The sequence below is a fragment of the Poeciliopsis prolifica genome, unplaced genomic scaffold (genome assembly GCF_027474105.1).
Source record: "Poeciliopsis prolifica strain line A6 unplaced genomic scaffold, Auburn_PproV2 SCAFFOLD032, whole genome shotgun sequence".
NCBI classification, from domain to species: Eukaryota; Metazoa; Chordata; class Actinopteri; order Cyprinodontiformes; family Poeciliidae; genus Poeciliopsis; species Poeciliopsis prolifica.
Window position 1 is genome coordinate 4,478,661 of NW_026562407.1, and position 21,841 is coordinate 4,500,501.

General features: G+C 37.8%; 1 protein-coding gene across 5 annotated transcripts in view; it reads left to right on the top strand.

Annotated features, from left to right (window-relative positions):
* kcnip4a (potassium voltage-gated channel interacting protein 4a) overlaps window positions 1–20,909 on the top strand; it is a 133,151-nt gene extending 112,242 nt beyond the window's left edge. For 4 of the 5 annotated variants that reach the window (XM_055051036.1, XM_055051039.1, XM_055051038.1 and 1 more), the window contains 7 exons: window positions 8,609–8,733; window positions 15,725–15,794; window positions 16,261–16,331; window positions 16,973–17,080; window positions 18,690–18,794; window positions 18,892–18,954; window positions 19,056–20,909. In XM_055051036.1, coding sequence (XP_054907011.1) covers window positions 8,609–8,733; window positions 15,725–15,794; window positions 16,261–16,331; window positions 16,973–17,080; window positions 18,690–18,794; window positions 18,892–18,954; window positions 19,056–19,103 — 590 coding nt within the window. In that variant the 3' untranslated portion in view covers window positions 19,104–20,909. Of the gene's footprint in view, window positions 1–6,928; window positions 7,025–8,608; window positions 8,734–15,724; window positions 15,795–16,260; window positions 16,332–16,972; window positions 17,081–18,689; window positions 18,795–18,891; window positions 18,955–19,055 lie in introns of all 5 variants that reach the window. The other variant, XM_055051040.1, reaches the window with a different exon arrangement.
* The last annotated feature ends 932 nt before the right edge of the window (window positions 20,910–21,841 follow it).

The window sequence follows — 21,841 nt, forward strand, 5'->3', positions numbered from 1 at the left end:
TTCAAATTACTTTTCTCATATCACCATGAATGAATGTTCTGCTCCAAAAATCCAAAGTGTCGTGTCTGCTGTTGTCATCTTTGGTGTTCTGGATGTTTGGCTGTCATTTATCTCGCAGTGCAAGAAACTGTTTTGCACAACGATAGAGGAATTTATTACATTTCGGGACAGTCTGTCACTGCAACGAAGCCTGCTGTTTTATTTTCTGACTGTAAGCAGATCAGAAGAATCCAGCTTTGCTACAATGCATCACCTATAATCATATTTGCAAACAACCCCATTATATTAGATAGATTTGTGCTGGGATGATGCATTATATGACATAGTTTTGCATTACTGGTAAAGTCCAAAAGGATCAAATGTGCTGATGTTTTAAATTCTGAACAGAAAACACTTTAATTGCCACATTATTTCCATTCTTTCTGGTTCACCTACAAGTGTAAGCACAATTTACATAATCATTAAATTTCCCCCTTATTATGTTTAATGCCTGAAGTCGAGGGATCATCTGTGGGAAAATGCCGGGTGTTGACCGAGGCTTTATGTGAACAAAAAGGCAATACAGGCTCCGCAAAACAAAATCCTTCTCGTTTTAGCACTCATCATTGAGATCGTTTGTACCTGTAGCGCCCGTGAAACATCAGACCTTCAGGTCACTTTGATATCACAAAGAGACGACTCTGTCAGTGCAGGTTGCCAGACTCATCAGCTGCTTTGCAAGCTGCCAAGTGTCTGCCACATTTCCTCCTTTTTACTTTTTTACTGAAAAAGACAACAGCCTTTTGAGTAAATCCTGATTTTTGCCGAGCTCCTGTCTGAAGGCTGTTGGTGATTCAGTTAGAATTAATTGGACCAGATGGTTTTGCTTCTGCATTTGTGCATCTCGTCATTTGACAACATGGCTTCCCACGGAAGCTATTGCTAATGCCATGTTGACCTTTACAGAGATGGTGGAGTCTAAATTAAAAATCGAAACTATTGATGACTGCTTCGTTAGCTGCAACCCTAAATATCATGCAATCAGATAATTTTATTACATTTTATTGTTGTTCTGATTTAATGTGAAACATGTTGGACAAAACCAAGCAGCTGCTTTGAAGCCAATTGCTCAACATTAATCAAAAAAATGTATAATTTTGATATCCACTTGATTTTGCAAGTGCAGTGACTTTGTCAGGAAGCAACTCTATGATTTTGACTTTGACAATGTGTACTGGGAGTTTGAAGAAGAAAAAGGAAGAAGCTGAGATATCGACTTTCATACCTGATTGAGAACTATTGAGATAAAATAATTAATCATACTTGATATATCTATTAATCAAAGAACTATCTTTCAAAAGCAAATTGAGTTTTTAAAGTTTTCTTTTCTCAAAAATAAAGCTGACAATTGCTGCTATAGCAGATTGTCTCAATAGTCCCAGACAGGAACATCTAAATTAAAATTATTCCTGTGCCTGCAAACTTTTTTTTCCATTCAAGACATTTATTTCTGATGGGAAATGAGACAGACATCTGATAAGATATTAAAATAACTGTAAAATCCATATCACTCTTGGAAAAAAAAATCTTTATGCATTATTGAAAGTCATATACCAATAATTATTTATATACTCTTGATAAGAAGCAAATATGTATCTATATAATTTTGGCATTGCATTGATCAGACCTGTCCTATGATTCCTCACCAGCTTTTTTTGTGCTTCAACTAGGATTCTGATTACTTAGATCTGATTATTCAGCAGCTGTAAAAGTTGTTGTAAAAGTTACTAAAGTTTGAAAATAAAGCAGCAAGGAAAGAAATCGTTCAGAAGTTAAGCTGCTAACAAAAATTGCAGCCTTTTCTAAGCTGATGTGCAAAAACACTCACTGGCAGCCAACTCTGCGCTGAGCTGTCCCTCCCAGCTGCAATCAGAGCCTCGTCGGAATCATGCTGTAAATTAATCGTACATGCATGAAGCTGGTCTGCTTTTGGTCCTCTGTCAAACTGGGTGGATGAAATATAAAATGTACCTTGCTGAAAAATATTTTTCTTATGCTAAGATAAATCACTGCCTCGTAATATTCAATATTAATGCTTAACTAATATTGAATTTTGAACTCTTTGTTATAATAGTGAGGTCAGCCGACACTGTCAGGAGTGAGGTCCCTTAGGAAATTTTTACTTACTGCAATGTATCGCAAAGACATTTTTGGTTGCCAGTGCTTGTCATCTGGCAACCTAGAAAGAAGCTGAGAGATGATTTGTGCCAACGATTCCCAAAGCCTGATTACAAAACTCGTCTTGGATAAAGACTGTGGTTTGTGAAGGGCCTAAAGGAAATGAAAACATCAGGGAAGCACAAAACAACAAAAATTATTGAGTCTTGACACATTTAAGTCCTGAACACATTGAGGACAGCTAAACTACCACTATAATCAGCCTTTTCATCACCTATCCAATATTCTACTGTTTTCTCAGCTCACCCTTAAATGGAAATGAGCACCAGAGTGCCGTGATGAGCCCGATAGCCTCAGAACCTCAGCTGGTTGTTTCTCTGTGATTCACTGCCAGAACTCAGAACCGACTATATTAGGAGTGAGCCCAGGTTGAGATTAGATCGGTTTGTCAGCATCAGTGGGATGAGGAGCCATCAGGAGCATATCAAGGGCTCACAGCTTTTTGCTGTGTAAATGTCAGAAAATCGATTCCGTCCTTCAGTTTCTTGTGACACTACTCTAATTAAAATATGACATTGTAATTGGAGACAGGTTAATTTACTGCTAAATCTCTTCCAATCTTAATTGATTTTAACACCACCTACGTATGTAGCATCAACGTCACAATGTTACGAGTGAGTTTTGTGTTCATGTAAAGCAAACACCTCATCATGACAATACTGATGTCCAGAAAATGAGCGAAATGTCAAAAGTAAAGACTTAACTAACATTTTAACTTAAAACAAGGAAAGGAAACTTTTTTTATGACTTCAACTCTCCTTTGTTCTGACTTAAAGACTACTAAGACTACTCCAGTGCTTTTTGTACCTTTCATTAAAATGATTGAACATGTGCCTCACTCCAGACTTGAAATTAAAGTATAAGAACAGCTCACTGTTGGTCAACGGTTCATTCGGTGAATATGATTTGAGCCCCGGGCTGAACCAAGGCCATTGTACTTACTGTATTGAGCTGATGCATGCTTTTTTAGCTGCCCACAGTATTAATACATAATATGCAAGAAAAAAGAGGTTTAAATCTCAAGCTGAAGCTGCAAGCTCAGCAGCACCGTTCATCAAGACGTGGACGTCGACATAAGAACTGATCCAAGATTTATTGATTTTTAAGGAGCTTTTTGAATAATTCCAGTTTGTGCTTGATGTAAATGTATGTATTATTTAAAAGCCACTCTTTTCGGGGGGGTTGTGACATTGATTTAAGGCTTGTAAGGTTTTACCCTCCAGCTCGACCTTACCTTTGAGAGCTGATTTATGACGTTCTAGACAGTAACTCAGCCGGGACGGGGAGAGAGGGGGAAAGTTCTAATGCCAATTTTTTTTTAGGTTTTAAGGCAGTTCTGTTGGCTTGTTGGGGAAGATGACATCGCCTGGTGGTAGACTGCTTTATGGCTGTAGACCAGAAAGCTGGTTACACTGTGTCCCGTGGTAATTAGATTTTGCTGAGAGATTTTTCTTTGTTTAAGACCCTCATGGGGCTCTCGCAGCCTCGTTCTCTCACAGTGCTGCATGGCAGAATGGCTGGGGCAGCATTGTTGCTTAGAAGTGACTGAATTATAAATTTGATGAGCTGCATATTCTGCTAAAACGTCCAATTAAAGAGCTGCCACTCAAAAAGGTCTAACAATCAGTTGTTTTTTTCTTTCAGGGAAGGCAAAAGTACAGCATGATATTTGTTTGCAGTTCTCAACTAAATAATTAAAACATGTTTAGAATCTGCTCACCCTTAACACGGATTCTTCAGGACAACACCTTTTTGTGCCATTTTATATCAAAATGGAAAGAGTATCAGGGTAATTCTACTTTAGCACACACACTTTGTCAGACGTTTCTCAGGAAAACAGACAAACTTTAGACAACCTGTACTGTTTATCTGCTCTCATGACGGCCTTTATTAACCCCACAGAGGGGTTAAGAAAGGCCTTATTTTTCTCCCCCTATTGGTCCTTATTAGAGATGCACCAGTCAAATTTATGTAGGTCTATGAAGTAGAGATTACTTGGTCTAAGATTTTGTCCCAGATGCACTGAAGACCTGGCATTTGTCAAATTGTCAATCCAATGTTATATTGGAGTAAAGTCAAAATCAAAGCCAAATAAAGGCTTCATTTGTAATGACATGATTTTCATTAGTATTATGATATTAATTAGGATTGTGATATTTTGTCATCCATTGGTGATTGATATCAAAGTGTTAAGACCATCGCAGATAAAAGAAGAAGAAGAAAGGTAAAAATGTACTGCGAAAAACTGAGAAGTTTTTAAATTAATTTCACATAATTTCCAAAAAATTTTGGAAATTCTGTAAAGTCAGAAACGAGCACACATCCAAAATAAACGTGTGCTCATTTTGGTGCGCAGGTCCTCGAATTTGGAGAGGCTGTAGACTTTGTTCCCCTTCTTTGCTCCTCCCCCTGAAAGTTTGCTATTAAATAACAGCCACTAAAACAGAAACAAATTGTAAAGTCAGACATTTGCAACAAAAAGTGACAAGACATGTAAGACTGACGTGATGAATTTAGGAGATTTGGGCTCTTCCTGGCTCACAACAGTATCCCCTGGATGCAAACTGTTCGAGGGATCCAGACTGAACACCTGAGAGAGTGAGGAAAAGGCTGCTGTGTTGCGTTATCATCTAGGAGATCTTGAAGACTCCAGATCTACCACTTAATTCTCTTTTGCTGCAGATGTCTAAGTTGTGACACTAAAAATGGCTAAATTTGAAACATTCTCTCTCTGTAGATACTTATACACCAAAGAGTGTTGTAGTTTTGAACAACCTGAAAAAGGCTGGGTTTTTGGGGATTCTATCAAGACCAATTGATATCACCAGCTGAATTTTCATTTCATCTTCATGAAACTGAGTGTCCCTGGTATTGGTTTGGCTTTTTATCAACCACCCTGACTTTAGTTTTTTTTAGGAGCAACATTTTATGCAGCATTTTTCTTCTCGCCTCCTTTTTTGATCTCCAACCCTGCCACATTGTCCTTGAGCTTTAAATTTGAACGGATGTCCCTCTGTAGTAACCTAATGCTTCTGAATACAGCCAGCCAGCTGTCAAGACTAATATATCTCTGTTATAAAATGAACATCTGTCCAGTTCAGTCTCGGTGAAGGCAGTGAGACGTGTCCTCTCCAATCAGGTTAGGAAAGAAAGCTGGCAATGAAGTAACAGGAACCTATGAGTTTTATCCACTAACCTTTGGAGTTACTGCACTATTATTTACTGTGCTATCAAGCAACCTTCAACTGAAGTAACAGGACTATATTTCAAGGAAGAGAAGTTTGTTTTTTAACAGTCCTGTTCATCATTATGAAGACTGTGCCAGTCCCAATTCTGCTTTTAGTCTGTTGACACACTGAGCAGAACCTGCAAAGTCTAGTTGTTTTGGAATGAGACGCCAGTCTGGTCAAGTTTATATTATACTCAGCTGAAGTAGTCTTTTACAAATCGACTTAGCATACTCACAAAGGAATAATATGAAGTCTAGATTATTTCACCTTTCCATGTGTCATTTTTCTCCCGACAAGTTTTTCTCTTTTCCCTGAAACCTCCACAATGTCGCCGGGCAGACTCCAGATTTATGAGACAATTTTCACTGCCTCTACTCTGTGAGGTAATTGTTTCTGCGACACCTCTTTATAGCTCAGGTTTGTAGAGGTTTATCAGCACTCCTGGCGTCGTGTTGACTAGCCACAAACACGCTGTGCCCTCCGCCCTTGTCTTCACCAATCACCAAATGATTGAGGAGTAGTTTGAAGCACCAGAGGCCTTATCTGAGCATCCACGGGTGCCATTAGAGACGCACTAAATCTTTAAGAATGGCTCAGAGTAGGAGGGGAAATGGTGTTGTTAGCTTTTAAACAGGAGTCTTGCTTAAACTGACAACTTGGTGCTCAGTGCAAACTGTACGATTTCAGTTTGAATGCTTGGATGCTATGCATTTTAACTATTTATGTACTCATTTCTTTTGGTGCTGAGGGCCAGATGTGAACAATTTCAGCACAGTGACAGAAAAACCTCAATCAAGAAATCAAATAAGTAGTACCTGCATGACAAAGTGAAGTAGGCTAAAATATCTCAAAAATCTCCAAAATCACTTTAAGCACAAATCTAAAGTAGTTCAAGAACAGATCAGGAACATGTCTCAGTTTGACCAAAAACATGTTGGAGACTTTTAGTAAAATGTTTTGTGGAATAACAAAATATATATATATATTTTTTTTTTTTGCTTTTTGTTACATCTGGTATAAAAGTAAATCAGAACTTCAGGAAAAGAACATCTTACATGTTGGAAGTTTGAGAAACTAGAACAACTCCTGGACAGCTCGATGTGACATACTTCATAAATTTAATGCATCTAAAGTTTAATGAATCGTGTTTTAGCACACTGACAGTAATCTGTTGTCATCAATACAGTCTCCCTCTCTTGCTAGCTTAAATTTGCAGCTTAGCTGTAGTAAAACTAACACACCCACCAGTCACCAGTTTTATTTAAAACCATCTATTGTCAGCGTTGTCTTTACGCCACCAGCTGTCACCTTAATACTGTTCACAATACTTGCAGTGTTGTCCTGAAAAATCAGAGGCCAATTTTGTCTATTTGAGCATTAATGCACCCCTCATCTCCTGCATGCTTCCTGTAGCTTCCTGTAGCAAATGCACTTGAGGCTGTTGCCTGGGTAACCACGAGAGATGATGCTGTATTTCCCAGGTTACCCTCAGATTGTCCACAAGCGAGGGGTGAGAGCTCGACTCATGAGGCTCTTGCCGTGCTCCACAGGCAAAAAGCCATCCTCCTGCAATCAAAGCAAGTGGCTTTTCTCTCTATGATGATTTTTACAGGCCTTCTTCTGTCTTTCTCTTTGTGGCCTTCAAGGCTTTGGTTATCTGCCTTTCACCAATTCACTGAGAAATGTTTGCAGATTTATTTCCAAACATAAAAGGAATGCTTGAATGTTCAAAATGCTATGGGTGCTACCTGTTTTGTTCCATTTCATCTTGACCAGGTTTAGAGAAACATCGCCTTTGACAGCCTTGCTTTTGCTCCACAGCAACAGGTGAAATGTGGTCTGCAGGAATATTTGGCCTTTTATTGTTGGGTGCAGCAAAACTCTTTGATGCTAATGAGGCACTTAGACAGGATGTCACACTTCAGGTGTATGAGAGTGGAGCGCAGCGCTGCGAGGACGCTGCAGAGCAGTGACAGTGCCCAGACAGCGTCTGCCATCATAATAAGCCCATTAAAGCATTCCTCGGGGTTTATTACTGTGCACTCTCATCCAGCGGCTCTCTGCCACACTGACTTGTGTTCAGGGGTCTCATCTACACTAATTACTTCTGATATCATATTTGTTTTAGAGAAGAAAGGAGTGTTTTGTTTGTTTTTAATTAAAGGCTCGATGAGAAACCTGATAAAATAAGGTACATCAGACTACCAGAAGGTATTTTATCAGATGTACAGCATTTTATGGCTAAATGTTTATCCTCAATATTGTACTTTTCAGGAAGTACAATATTCCTGTGCCTTGAGTTGTATCAGATGTAATATCTGATACAACAGGAATGTGAACATCTTCACATTCCTGAAATGCGTTGAAAATGGTTGCCTAAATAAAAAAAATGTTCATTTGCGTTCAACCCCTGGTGGTCAAATGTTGCTAAAACAGCTGCTACAGATATTTTGGAGTTTGCAACAAACTATTTTATGCCGGTTTATTTGAGCAAAATCACGTTCAATCCGATTGTCCCTTGGATTTAGATCTGTACTTTGACTAGGTCATCTTAACACCTCTAACAGGCTATTAAAAATGTTCTTCCATGACTGATCTGTATTTATCTCCCCATCGGCTCTGACTAACTTCCCTACTCTATTGAAGAAAATAATTCCCACAGCATGATGCTGCCACCACTTTGCTTCATTTATTTTTTATGTGTTTATAATGTTTCTATTTCTAATTTAACCAAACTGGATTTTATAGGCCTTTCATATCCCATCTGTGCTTTAAAATTAATCACAAATGTCTTTTGACCTGTCTGCTGTGCTCCTTGATCTTCATAATGTTTGTGTACTAATGTTACATTAAACACATATGGGCTCAATTAACAAAGAACCTGACTTATATTTTGAGCTTGAATCTTATTTGTGCGTATCAAATCGCTGGTGGAAGGTGGGGGGTCGAATGCAAACGTACGCATTTAATTTTCTTTCCTATTCACTTGTTCATTTTGCTGGTCTATAAAAAAAACCCTGGATTGTGTTGTTAAAATGTAAAACATTTTAGGTCATTGATAGTTTTGCAGAGCGCTGTATATTTGCTCTCCTGGTTGCAGATCAGATTTATTCCAGTGAGGGTTTGATCTAGTTTGACCGCTGGCTCCTTCTCCCTTTCAGACAGCGTTGAAGATGAGCTGGAACTCTCTGCAGTCCGACATCGCCCCGAGGGCCTGGAGCAGCTCGAGGCACAGACACGATTCTCCCGGAAGGAGCTCCAGATCCTTTACCGCGGCTTCAAGAATGTAAGTGATAGACCCACGGTGGAGCTACGCTATATATATTATCTACAACACTAGTCTTTCGTCTCGATTCCAACACCCCTCTCTCCAACATATTTAAAACATTTGCCTGGCTTTGATTTTTTTTTTTTTTTTTATTGAATTATTCTTTTACAAGCTCCACTGCAGAGGTTGACTGCAGGATTTCCTCTCAAATCCCTAAACTAATACACCTAATTTTCTTTACTGCTTTCTTTGCACTTTTGCACCAATTGTTATAAAAGCTCAGCTGTAACTTCAAAATCTGAGGATTTTAAAGTTACTTTACATTATTAACTGTATTTTGGATAAATAGTTCAGATTACTTATTAGTAATTCAGGTTAGAGTTTCAGGATCCCTGCAGTCTTTGAGACACTGATAAATATTGGAATTACTTTTGATCATTTCCCAAGTCTGGATAAGTATAGAAAGGACTATTCCCGATCCCATTAGTTAGGAGATGAAAAATGTGCTTTTAGCATTGATCTATTTTTAAATGACCTTACTTATATATTACTCTTCATTTGTCATGGCAGATTACTGTTGATCTGACACAGAACCAGCAGATAAATTGTCAGCCATTAAAAGAATAATTAAAAAAGCACAATTTTTTGGTCCTCTACACCCAATTAGATTTGAAATGCCAGCCTATTGAACAGTATCCCCACATACAGCACAGTATGCATTCACTCTTGGCTCTTTTTAAATGAATAAATCAGCCTGTTGTTCTTCTGCAAATCCAGGTTTTTTTTATTCTGTTTATCTGAGTTACTTGCTCTGGTGTCTTTTGTCTCCTTCTTGACAATACTCCATAGATAATCTATTGGGTTTAGGTCAAGTGAGGGTTCTGGCCGCTCTAGTACATCAATAAGGTGGAGGATAAACCAGGCATGGTGCAGTGTGAAATTGAATTTAGCGTCTTCCTATAGCTTGTCATCAGAGAACCACAAAATCTCTTAAGTTTCCATTGATTTCCAGTTTTATAAAACACAGTGAACCAACATCAGCAGGTGATGTGAAAACTTTCATCTCAAGCATCTTGGACTCTGTGATTTACTTTCGCCTCTGCAGTTATATCACAGGTGTCAAACTCTAACCCTCGAGGGCCGTTGTCCTGCCCCTTTTAGATGCGTCTTCAATTGAACGCGCTTGAGTCAAATAACTAGGTCATTAGCAAGACTCTGGAGAACTTGATCAAATGCTGAGGAGGTAATTCAGCCATTTGACTCTGGTGTGATGGACCAGGGACACATCTAGAAGCTGTAGAGGACTACAAGTCTCTTGAGGACTGGAGTTTGACATCACTGCTCTAAATCATGTCAATAATTATAAATATTTGTCAGATGTGAATATAGAACTTTAGCCCAGCTTATGTATGGAGATAAAATATGAAAAAAGATATTTCAAAGCATTTAATAATAAATTACATCCTTGTTTTAATGTATCAGGATGTATTACAGATGATCCAGTCATTATGAAATTTATTTAAACCCAGTATGGTGTATGAAAAATCATAACAGATAGTGTTGTTTCATTTTTTTCTTATCAAAATAGAAACTAAAATGGAAAAGCTGCAGTTGAGATCACATCGCTTTTAGGCAGTTTGATGGTCAGGAGGATGCAGGTGTGTGTTAACAGTCCTAAAGAGGAAAGTCATGAGCATCGAGTAGCACTTGCTCATATCCCATGATGCATTGCAATATCTACTTTTGACTCAAGACGTGACTGCAAACACGCTCACTTGTGGGACACATGCAGTGAGGAAACCAAGTTGTTCCCACTTAAGTACCAAATACACAGTCTGCTGATGAATTGAGGTTGTTGCACAATAATTTACAGGGTGATTATAATGTCTTTGAAGTGCAAAAAATACAACTGTGAATTGTGCACAATTTGAAACAATAATTGTTTAGCCCGCCTCAAAGCTGCTCAAGCACTCTGCATAGTTGCTGCATATATCTGTGAGAGCAACAACGATGAAGCCAATCTACTGATGCGTTCCTCCAAAGGATGGTAAACTTGGCATTATCAGTCTCTCTCAGGCTTTTCTTTTCCACTTAAACTTCATAGTTTGTACAAATAATATTTCATGTTGTTTATGCATTATTTATCCCTCTTGTATAATTACATTATGCTGGAGCAAAAGTCTTTGTAAAGAAGCAAATGGTGATGGCGCTCGGATTACTGCTGCTGAATGTTTTTCATCCCTCTCCCTCGTTGAAGCCCTGGAGACAAACAGCTCCACTTTGTCTTGTTCTGGTGTCATTGGCAGAGTGAAGGAGAGCTTTTCAGGGCAGCAGACTAATAGAAGCTGGCCGGCTTCCCATGATGAGAAGTTTGGCCTCTTTGTCCTTGTTGTCCAAAGATTCGAGGCAAATCGAATGCCTCTGATGCAGGTGGCAGACGGAGGTCGTTTAATTTGACAGGTGACTTTATGAAGCAGCCTCTCGGAGCTTTGGCTCTAGATCTGGAAATGAGCCAAATGGGGAACAAAACAAGCCCTCTGATTCTGACCTCAACTCCTGGAGATCACCTGAGGTCACCAATTGAAGCACTTGACTAAGAGCTCTCAATTTGTGTTGTCTTGTTCCTGATATCTTTGTTCACAGCGTGATTTCACTCCCAGACGTCGCGCCTGCACAAATAGGCCTACAGATTAATTTTTTGAGTCCCTTGTAATCGCTGACAATGTCAATGAGATATGAGAAAACTAAATTAATTACATAGTCATTTCTTGTTTGTTCTTGGTTTATGGTTACATTTATGACTACAAAATTAAAAACATTCAAAACAAGGCTATGAGAACATTGCTATCCTGATGTGGCCAATTGTGACGATGTAGCTATTACCGTTAACCTCAAATTGAATTGCAAGAACACTGAATCATAACTTGATGACCAGCGGGCAGCACTCAGTTGATAAATTGCCTCTCCGACTAGCATCGTCACGAGAATAAAAATATAAAATGCAACCGCTGATGAATTATGTCATCGGGGTCGTACGGTAAAACATCACTCTGATTGCTGACCTTCGGGCTCCCAAAATGTTTGTCACAAAGAGCCACACATTTCAGAGGAACCAGCAGACCCAGAGCAAGGCTACGTTAGCAGGATACATTAGAGTGCTAATGGTGTGGTGAGCTGTAATCTAAAGTGCATGTTGAAGTGAGGTTAAACTGTGCGGGTAAACATCCCATCATCTCTAAAATATTCATTCACATTTGGCCAATGGGAAACTGTGCTCTGGACAAAATACTAGATGCTCAAATTTTTTTATCCTCAAATTATACAAATTATGTTAAAATTGACATACGAAGTTGAGAGGGTTTTTTTTTATTATTATTATTTGATTTAATAATGAGGGTCCATCTAAAAATATTGTATGAGTTTATTGTGTAGAAGTTCATAAGTTTCTTACTTCTTCCTACTTCTTTTCAAGCATCTTAAGATTATTGTGTCTTTTGTGTTCCTTGTTTTTTTATACAGCTATCATGTTCTAAACAGATAAATAAAATGTAATGCGGAGCTGGCCAGATCCAAGCCTTTTTTAAAGTAACATCATTTCTGACTGGGAGTCATGTTTAAGCAGCCTAAACGCCCTTCTGCCATCAACTTGCCCAGGTGTTAAAAAGCATTTATGATTTTTTATATCTCTGTGGAGGATTTTAGTTCAGTCATATTCGATGTTTTTGAACTGAAACTGTCACTTGGAGGCCAATACAAAACCTTCACTGTGTTTTAAACAATTAGGGATGAACTTTCTGATTATTCCTGTCCTGAAATTTGAACTTGAGGTCACAAAGCAGAGGCAATATATTCTCCTTCTGTATTTCTAATAGAGAGAAGAAATTATGCTTCAATGAGTAGCACCACATTGTCAGTAGTTCTTGGATGGTGTTTTCTGAAATGCTTTTTTTTTTCACACCTTTTGAAGTGAGAAACACACTTTTCAGAAAGTGCAGCTCTTGTCTCTTCAGTCCACAGAATAATATCCTAAAAGTCTTGAAAATCACTTGGATCATTTTTTATGCAAATGTGAGCCAGGTCTTTGTGTTCTCCATGATCAACTGTGATTAATACAATTTTTGATAAGTCTCTGTTTCTCTGTTGTTTGAATCAAGATCAGCTAAGTCACATGAGGCCAGTAATTCTTTGGGACTTCCTGGATGAGTCGTCAAGGCCGTCTCGTCTCATCTCGTCTCATTGAGGATGAGACGAGGCCGTCTCATGGAAAAGTTCACACGCTCACTGTTTCATATTTCCTCCATTTGTTGAAAAATGCTCCCACTCTTGTCCACTTGAATCTCGATTCTCCTGGAAATGCATTTGAAACACTTTTCAAACCGATAGATGTTAGTAACTATGTTCCTCGTTTGCTTTTTGAGTTTTTGTCCTACTTCCAGCTGTGAGACAAGTTGAGTTTAAGGATTGTCTTGATTCTATGTACTCTGCAGTAAACAGTCTTTAGGATGGCTAGTAAAATGTATTCTAAAAAAATGTGCTATGGGTATCTTTTTTTACCCTAAACATCGTTTGAAATCTGCATTTTGCATTTACTCTGTTTATAATGAAGTTTTTTTGATGCTCCAAGTCTGAAACAAAAGCAAAAATAGAAGATATCAGTATGGGACTTTATTGAAAATAGCCAGATAAATGAATGTCTCAGTGTGCTCCAGTCTGAAAATATTAAAGCTGACTTGTCTTTCCCTGGTTTCCCTGACTTCTGTCTTACCTAAAAAATAAAAAAATCCTTTCTCTAAAAGTGGGTTAGACACAAAAGGGTCTCAGAGGAATTGTGAAGAGAACTTCCTCTTATTCTCTGAGATTCCAAACACAAAACACTTGTTTAAAGCAGAACTACAATGTTTCATCTTTACTTTCTTTATTTCTCCATCTTTTTTCTACATTTTATGACCACACATAATTAATAGCAAGGGGAAAGAGGCTAAGTCAGAATTTCTTATATTCAAAGATTTTCTTAGCAGCATTGCTTTACAGTTGGAAAATCTCAGAGGTTTTCAGTCATCTGTCATCTTTGATTTATATTGTTCTTTCAAGCAGCCAGACCTTCTTGTCAGCTTTCAAAGTGACAAGAAGGTCTGGCTTTTTGTCACTTCAGGTTTGCAGACAATCTACTGTTACTTCTTTTTTTGTCAATCTAAAATATCAACTTCATTCTTTCTTGTTAGGAGAGGCAGGTTGCCCTTCTTCCTAGTTATTCTATGAGATTTAGCTTATAGACAGATGTCCCTGTGTTTGCTGGAATGCAGTCTAATCTTCTTCCAAACTTTAGGATTCCTTAAAGCTTTCTATTTTGGTCTCGGTTGTTCGCAGAACGATGTTTTCCTGGCAGCTTTCCGTCTTGTTTATTGAATCTAATGTTTAGCAAACTGAAGTCTGACATCAGAGCAGCAGCTTTTCTTCCCCTTTTCGCCTCGTCAGTCGCACCATTGTTGCCCAGGGTTCTCTAATGGTGAAATATGAACACAATTATTTGCTAGTGCGAGAAAGGAATTAGACGAACCTTCTAGAGAAAATAGATTCACATTTTCCAGTTTGTACCGAACCTTACAGCCAAGTACTTGAATCCAAACTTTGTTGGGTTTTTTTTTTTTTTTCTATTTTTCAATTACTTTTATTCTTTTGGTGTTTATGAATGTCCAGCTCATCTTCATCCATAAAGAATGTCAGCCAGTGACAAACACTGCTCTTCACAGTAACCTCATTTAAACGGATTTAAATGTGTTGCATCTAATTTTGTCTTTGATCTAAACACAAATCAAAGCTGTTTTTACAAAAATATAATGTTTTATTCACTTTGGAGAAAAAGATGATTAATTTGCATTGGTTGATTTTCCTTTTGAGCTATTGAGACTTGTTTTATTTCACAAAATTGTCAATGTTCAAGCATCTGACCGGCACACAACCTTTCTCGAGAATGATCCAGCAGAATTAATTGTTGCTTTTCTTTCGCCAGAGAAAAATCTGATTGTTTTCGGGCTTCTAGAAATTGGGAGAACAGTGATGCTTCACAACTAGTTCTGGGGGAAAATATGCATTGCCTGCAGAAAATGGCTTCAACACCTCTTTTTCCTACTAATGTTTATTCCTTTGATACAATGAGCAAATCATTGTATCATATCATATTTTGACATTTCTGTAGCAGTCCTATTGAATCCAACTTGAGGTATTAAGCAGTAAGCTGACATCCTCTTCTACAGACAATGAGCCAAGCCTTCTGCTGGGAAACTTGTATCCACATGTTGTGGTGTGTATTTGCTTACTACCTTTGTAAGTACATCTGTGTAGTTGTGTAATGACAATTGTGAATTAGCCAATCACATGGCAGCAACTCTTCCATCAGTGATCTATGCTGCTGTTTAGTTTACAGCTACTACCTCCATTTTGGTTATTTCTACATGCAAGAAACAAAATGGTTTCCACTCTGAAAAATCTCAAGAATTCTCAAGAGAGAACAAGCATTGACCTTGTTCTCTCTGTTTCAGTTCCTTATATCTTAAATATTCAGTGTGCTGCAGATTTGCAGCAAGAGAAGCTAAACAGAGCCTGCAAAAACTAACTTTCTTCATCAGCGCTCTGCTTCTGACCAAGGTCATCCGCAATATCTTTGATTCTCTAAAATGGCACAAAAGTGTCTTTCTTGGAGGCGTTACATAAATGTCTTTTCAGTGAATGCCACCTTCAAAGGTGGGCGGCTTCAAAAGGCTCTAGATAAAATCTCTGTTGCGGTGCGGAGGGTTTGCAGCTGAATGCCACTGGTCTTAGGTTGGGATTATAGTCTGCACAAAGATGCACAGAAAGAAGAAAAGTGAGGAAAAAAAAGAATCAAAATTTTCCCATTCAGAGGAGGTTGTTTAATTCAGTGCAAACGCGTTACAACTGAAGCAAAGTTTCAAACTGGAAAACAGTCTTTGTTATGATTGGGAAACGATCTTTGTTAATTCCTGTCTTCCAGGAGTGTCCAAGTGGCGTCGTCAATGAAGAAACCTTTAAAGATATCTACGCACAGTTTTTTCCACAAGGAGGTACGGAGTAGGATGTAACCATGTCCCATTTTCTGTGTTTTAATACATTCAGTTGTCTCATCAAGTCCAGTGTACTTAAATTACAACCAAAGCAAAAGCTTAAAAAATTTAGATTATATTTTACATGTGCAGCCGTCAGCCTTCATCATTATAATTCCCACTCAAGGAAAAATAGAGGAAGCATTAGAAGGCTTTGATTCATGCACTCAGTGAGAAGACAAGCAGACCAGTAAACACAGAAGCTCCTCCACACAGGAAACCAGGAGAAAACTCTCAGCTCCCAGTCTGTGTTTTCTTCTTCTCTCTACAAGAGCTTCATTTCTTTGAAGCTGCACAAATAACTACTAAAGAGCATAATAATAAGGCTTTGAACTGTTTTCTTACCAGACGGTGCTACTTTTGATGTTAGATGGGCTGTAATGGTCACGAATGATTTTTGACTTTGTGTATTTTTTCCTCTTTGTAGATGCTTCGACGTATGCACATTTCCTGTTCAACGCGTTTGACACGGATCACAATGGCTCTGTGAGCTTTGAGGTGAGCAAGATGCTGGACCAAAAATAAGAATTGGTTGTAGTTATATCGTCATAGTAAAGAATTGAAGTAGTAGAGGTGGAACTCAAATAATATTTGACTTAATTGTAGGGTCTGACAGTTTATTATAAAGTCCATCAGTACGCCAAAGCTGGATTTCTCCAAAGAATCAAGTCAAAAATGTCTCTTCTATCATTTTTTTATTCAACCCAGCCAAGTTTACTTGTGATGCTGGCAGCATTTTATTAATATTTATGAGGGACAGATATTTGCTTATTAGGACAGAGGAGCTGTCATCACTCCAAACTGAAGCCCCCCCTCTTGCTTTTTGCTCGGTCAGTTCTGCAGAAACACAGTGATTCCCTGTGGGGTCCCACACAGAGCATAAGCTTTTTGATCATTTGAATAATGAGGTATTTTTGATTTATGGCGCCTCCACTTTTGCTGCTTCATCATTCATCTCTAATTAATAACCAACATGGATTGTGTGCGCTAGCAGAAACGTAGAGGCATCAAGGCTGGTTTGTTGACCTCGTGGGATTTGAAATCTGAGATGTGTGTTGTGTTTTGTTTATTTTGTTCTTTTTGTTTTTTCCTGGTGTGATATTTTGTACACGTGTAAGCAGTTCTTGTTTCTGTTTCAGGATTTTGTTATGGGGCTTTCGATCCTGCTGCGAGGAACAGTGCAGGAAAAGCTCATTTGGGCTTTCAACCTTTATGACATCAATAAAGATGGATACATCACTAAAGAGGTACATTATAATATAATTATCTCTTTTAATAAAGGACGACCACAGGCATTAATTATCAAAACGTCCTTTGTTTCAAACAATCTCTGGGATTTAATCAGTGGCTCCAACCTTCTGACTTTTTAATATTAATTCCTGATGTTTCCAATTTATCTCAGTTTTTTTGGGGCGGGGTTTCCATTATGCTTCAGCCAGTATTACAGCATTTAGGAAAACGCATATCTAACATAAGTTTGGACGGGTCTTTTTTTTTTCTTTTTCTTTTCTCATCTACATAGAGATTCTATGCTATTTTTTCTTTGTTCTATTCTAAATATTGCTTTTTTATGAACCACTTTAGCCAGCTTTGGTTGTTCTCAGAGTGCTCTGTTGATGGACTTGACTTCACGTCATCCAATCAAGATCAAGTATTTTGATTGTCAACACTTTAAGTAACCTGTAAAACTCCAGTTAGATTTGTTTGTGTCATTAAATTGGCATCCTGCGTTACTTTTGTTGTTCTGAAAACGGTGTCTTGAAACCAGAAGCTGACCCATAGTACTCGTTGAGAAACATCCTGTCTCTTAGGTTGCCGGAGTTGTATTTATGTCATGTTCACAGCCCTTCAGCTTAGTCCGTAGCAGAGGCTGATAATTTAACAAGTCAGTACTCTCAACTTTATTTCTGCAACCTTGCACATGAAGTATATTTCAAAGTGCTTTGCAAGAGACAAACAAAACTTGTAAAGAAATAATTAACTTTTAACAGCCAGCACTCCAAGGATTGCCATTAGTTTTGAAGCTTTTGGACAAAAACCAAAGTGTCTGGCACTTGATTGCTTTATCTGGGTCTGGATGAAAAGCTACTGCCAGCAGATATAATTCACACAGGGATTAAATGAGCATGAATAAAACTTTGTGACTGTTGATTCAGTGTTTGTTGATGGGCTTCAATTTTATATAATGTCTCCCATCCTTGAACAGTGTCTGAATAATCCACAGTCTCCTTCACACTGGGAGTACTTCAGCAACATCACTGTCGACACTTTTAATGTGGAAAGTTTATTTCAGTTGAATGGAAGGTGATTTGAAAGACGCATCATGACTTTCTGCAACCTTTCTGTGTTTGGCCTTTAAATCCCATGAACACAGACAAAAGTTGCAGAAATGCAATGAGGTTGAAAATAGAACACCAAACTCTGCCATCAATAAGCAGGACAATAAACATACAAGAAATAGTCACCTCTTGAACTTGAATGTGTGTTCATTAGGTGACTATTTCTGTGTTTTCTATTTTCTCAGGAAGAAGCAGGAAGTTAAGCATAAACCTTCTCATATCATTTAAAAGTCACTTCAAGCTAATGGCGCATGTGGGGGCTGGAAGTCAAGTAATTACACTGATGTATTATTTATCACTCATTTGGCTCAGACACTGAAGAAAAATAAGTCACTGCTGTAAACATAGTTTGACAGAAGCTGCATATGAAAGTAAAACCACAGTAAGGCCACACAGTTTAACAACCTTTATGCTCTTTATTTTAGTCATTTGTGTTAGAGTTTAAATTTTATTTCCAGGTTCTTTTTTTTTTTTTTTCTTTTAACATTTTAGGGTGTTGTTTGTGTGCACATGACAGGAAATGCTGGACATCATGAAGGCTATCTACGACATGATGGGTAAATGCACATATCCCGTCCTGAAAGAGGAGACGCCTCGTCAGCATGTAGAAGTATTCTTCCAGGCAAGTGTATTTGTGTTTATAGTTTCTGAAAAATCGGCCCCCCGCCCCCTTTGGGGTGTTTGTTTTGTTCATCTTTTCTGTCCTCCCTTTCTAACAGAAGATGGATAAAAATAAAGACGGCGTGGTAACCATAGACGAGTTCATTGACTGCTGCCAAAATGTAAGCTGGATCCCCACAACTCCCCGACTTTTCGCTACTGTTGGCTTAAACTCACTGTTGTCGATCATATTGTCTCCCCTTTTCGTTTTCATAATCCCCAGGATGAAAACATCATGCGATCGATGCATCTCTTTGAAAACGTTCTCTAACTTTTGGCCGCCAGCCGGAGCTTTGGAGAGGAACATCATCTTTAGCATGGCCCAGTTACTGACTTGGACTCATACTGTGTACAGTGTGCTATGCAGACTTTTGACCAGACATAAAATCTTGTTCATTATTACTGTTGGGCCACAAGTAGACATAGGCAGCATGTTGGGAACACTCTGGAATTCATCTTTTGTTTTAAGATGTCAAAATAGGGTTCAAATTCATGTTTTAAAAATGCGGTAAAATGAAATCACACATAAAGTTCTAATTTTCCACTTTGTTTTATTTACTGTCAAGTGAAATCACTGTGACTCACAGCTTTAGAAATATTGAACAACCTGCTCTAAGTTCCAGAGTGTTCTTATCTGACTTAGACGAGCGTGGTCTGTGATTTTACTCTTAATTTAGAGAGGGACAAAAACCAAGTTGCACCACTTTAAGTCGTACATTCAAAGATATGACATTAGATGAGAAAATATCAATTCTGCTCATGTTCACTTGCAGACGAGACAACACAAGGATTGTATTGATGTCAAAATTGGACCATCACTTAAGCACATGGATACAGACGTGGACAAATTTGTTGGTACTCCTGGTAAAGATGTATATAAAGCCTTAAAATAAATGATTCTCTTATTGCAGTAGCACAATCTCACAGTGGAAAATGTTGCAAAATAGAGCCTTTAGCATGACTATGTTGATTCTAAGAATCTCATAAAACATTCACAGTCTAAAGATTCTTTTCCTCCTGATGATTTTTTTTTTGACCAACTACTTTTTGTACAAAATGTCCAGCTGTTTTAAGATTTTTCAGCTGTTTAACTTTTATACCTTTTAAAATATGAAACTCTTCTTAAACAAGAAATCCTACTGTGATGAGCGAATCACGCTTTCAAATCGTTCAAACATCTTTGATGTTTTTGAATGAGTTTGTAATCTGTAACTTAAGTGTTTAGCAGGGCATTTGGACCAGACCAGATGGTTAGTGTTTGCAAAGAGATAATTTCTTCAAATTTCCCAGGCAGGCATAGCACTGAATAAGTTTTCTGATGTTTTTATGTAGACTGAGTCATTCTGTGGTTCGGTAGGCAATCCTACTACACAGCTGATGGATAAAGACTTTTTAATCTATTCATCTGCCCTCTTTCTGACCCTCTTTCATATCTGCAGGTTTGGGTGAATAGTTTTTCTTGCAACTCTATCAGGCTACATCAGGTCTTATGAGGTCATTCCCATGTTGAAGAGCAGCTAATATGTCATGCCATATTTATACCCAAGGAGGCATAATACTCTTCTATTACAAATTAAAACTCCCAGAAACTCAGTTCAACTTTGAAATGTTTCTAAGATCATATTTTTAAGAGATTCTTTTCCCAATTTGAAAAACATTACAAGGAATCCAAACCTTAATTTGAGCATTTCTGCAGAATTTCCACATTGCAAATGAAAGAAATGTACATATTTAAAGGTCTTTTGGATATCTTTACTGGAGGTTGCAGCAAATTTCTTTGCATCTGTAGCAAGAGTTTACCGCAAGTATCATGCGAGATAAAAATGAAATGGGAGGCTAAGCTGCTTTTGATGTATTTTTTGACATGATGTATGTAGATCTTCATTTGATTTTTACTCTTCTTTTCATGTAGAGGAGTTCTCGGCAGCGTCGTCTCCAGGTCATGGTCATTGTATAAAACAATCGTCAGCTGTACAGTATTAAATGAAAACTTGCTCTCTGAGGAATTCCAGGTCTTCAGACTTGTTCTTGTAATCTGCTGCTTTAACAGTAAAAACCACTGGGGTTTGGCGGGTGATCTCGGATTCGATGCATTATTTCTTTGTTGTCTGCAAAGTTTCTTCTTGCTGTTTTTTTTCCCCCTCCTTCATTCCCTGCAGGGCAAAGTCTGGCTCTGAATCAATGTGATTGGTTCCTGAGTGAAGGATTTGAGTGGCACTAAATGGAGGAAAAAGCTAAGCATGCTGGGTAACAATCTGATGGATGGAAACTACTTGTCTGGACATTATATATGTACTTACTGGTTTTCATTAGACAATATTTCTGATGTTTCTCTCACACATTTGAAATCAAAAAGACTCGCCAAACTACCTATAAATGCAGGTACGCTTAAGAACTTTAGTATATTTTAATTTTGGCTTTTAAGAACTCATCTTCGTCATTTATTTTGTTATTAACTGTATTTAACTTTAAGCTTTATTTCTTTTAGACTTGAAGTATTAAAATTAAAAATTTCTTTAGTGTAAAAAGGTTTTTTTTCTTTATTTTTTAGGGCTTTGAGCTTTTTGTTTTATTTATAGAGTTTAAACAGTAAAATTAATATTATTTTATTTATATGATCTGAGGCTTTGTCACAACAGAGAACAAGGTTTAGTTGCACTGAGTTGGTCAACATTGTTTTTATTGGATTCACCATTTTAAATATTATCATAGCATGTCATTGATTATTTTCAGACCACTTGTTTTTTTTCACTCTGTGAAAATAAGAATCGTCCATGAAGTAGAGATCATGTGAAGGGTTCATCTCTCTATACAGAATGAAAAGTTATTCATTTAAATTAAAATTATATGAACACATTTTTGATGTTAAAAAGCAGCTGAGAGTCGCTTCAAACTAAATACAGATCAGCTAATGCCCCCATGTGGTAGCAACAGGTTATCACACATGGAAATTGAGACTCAACGGTTCTGGGGTCATTCAAATGTTTTCCAATGCCTGTAGAATATTTT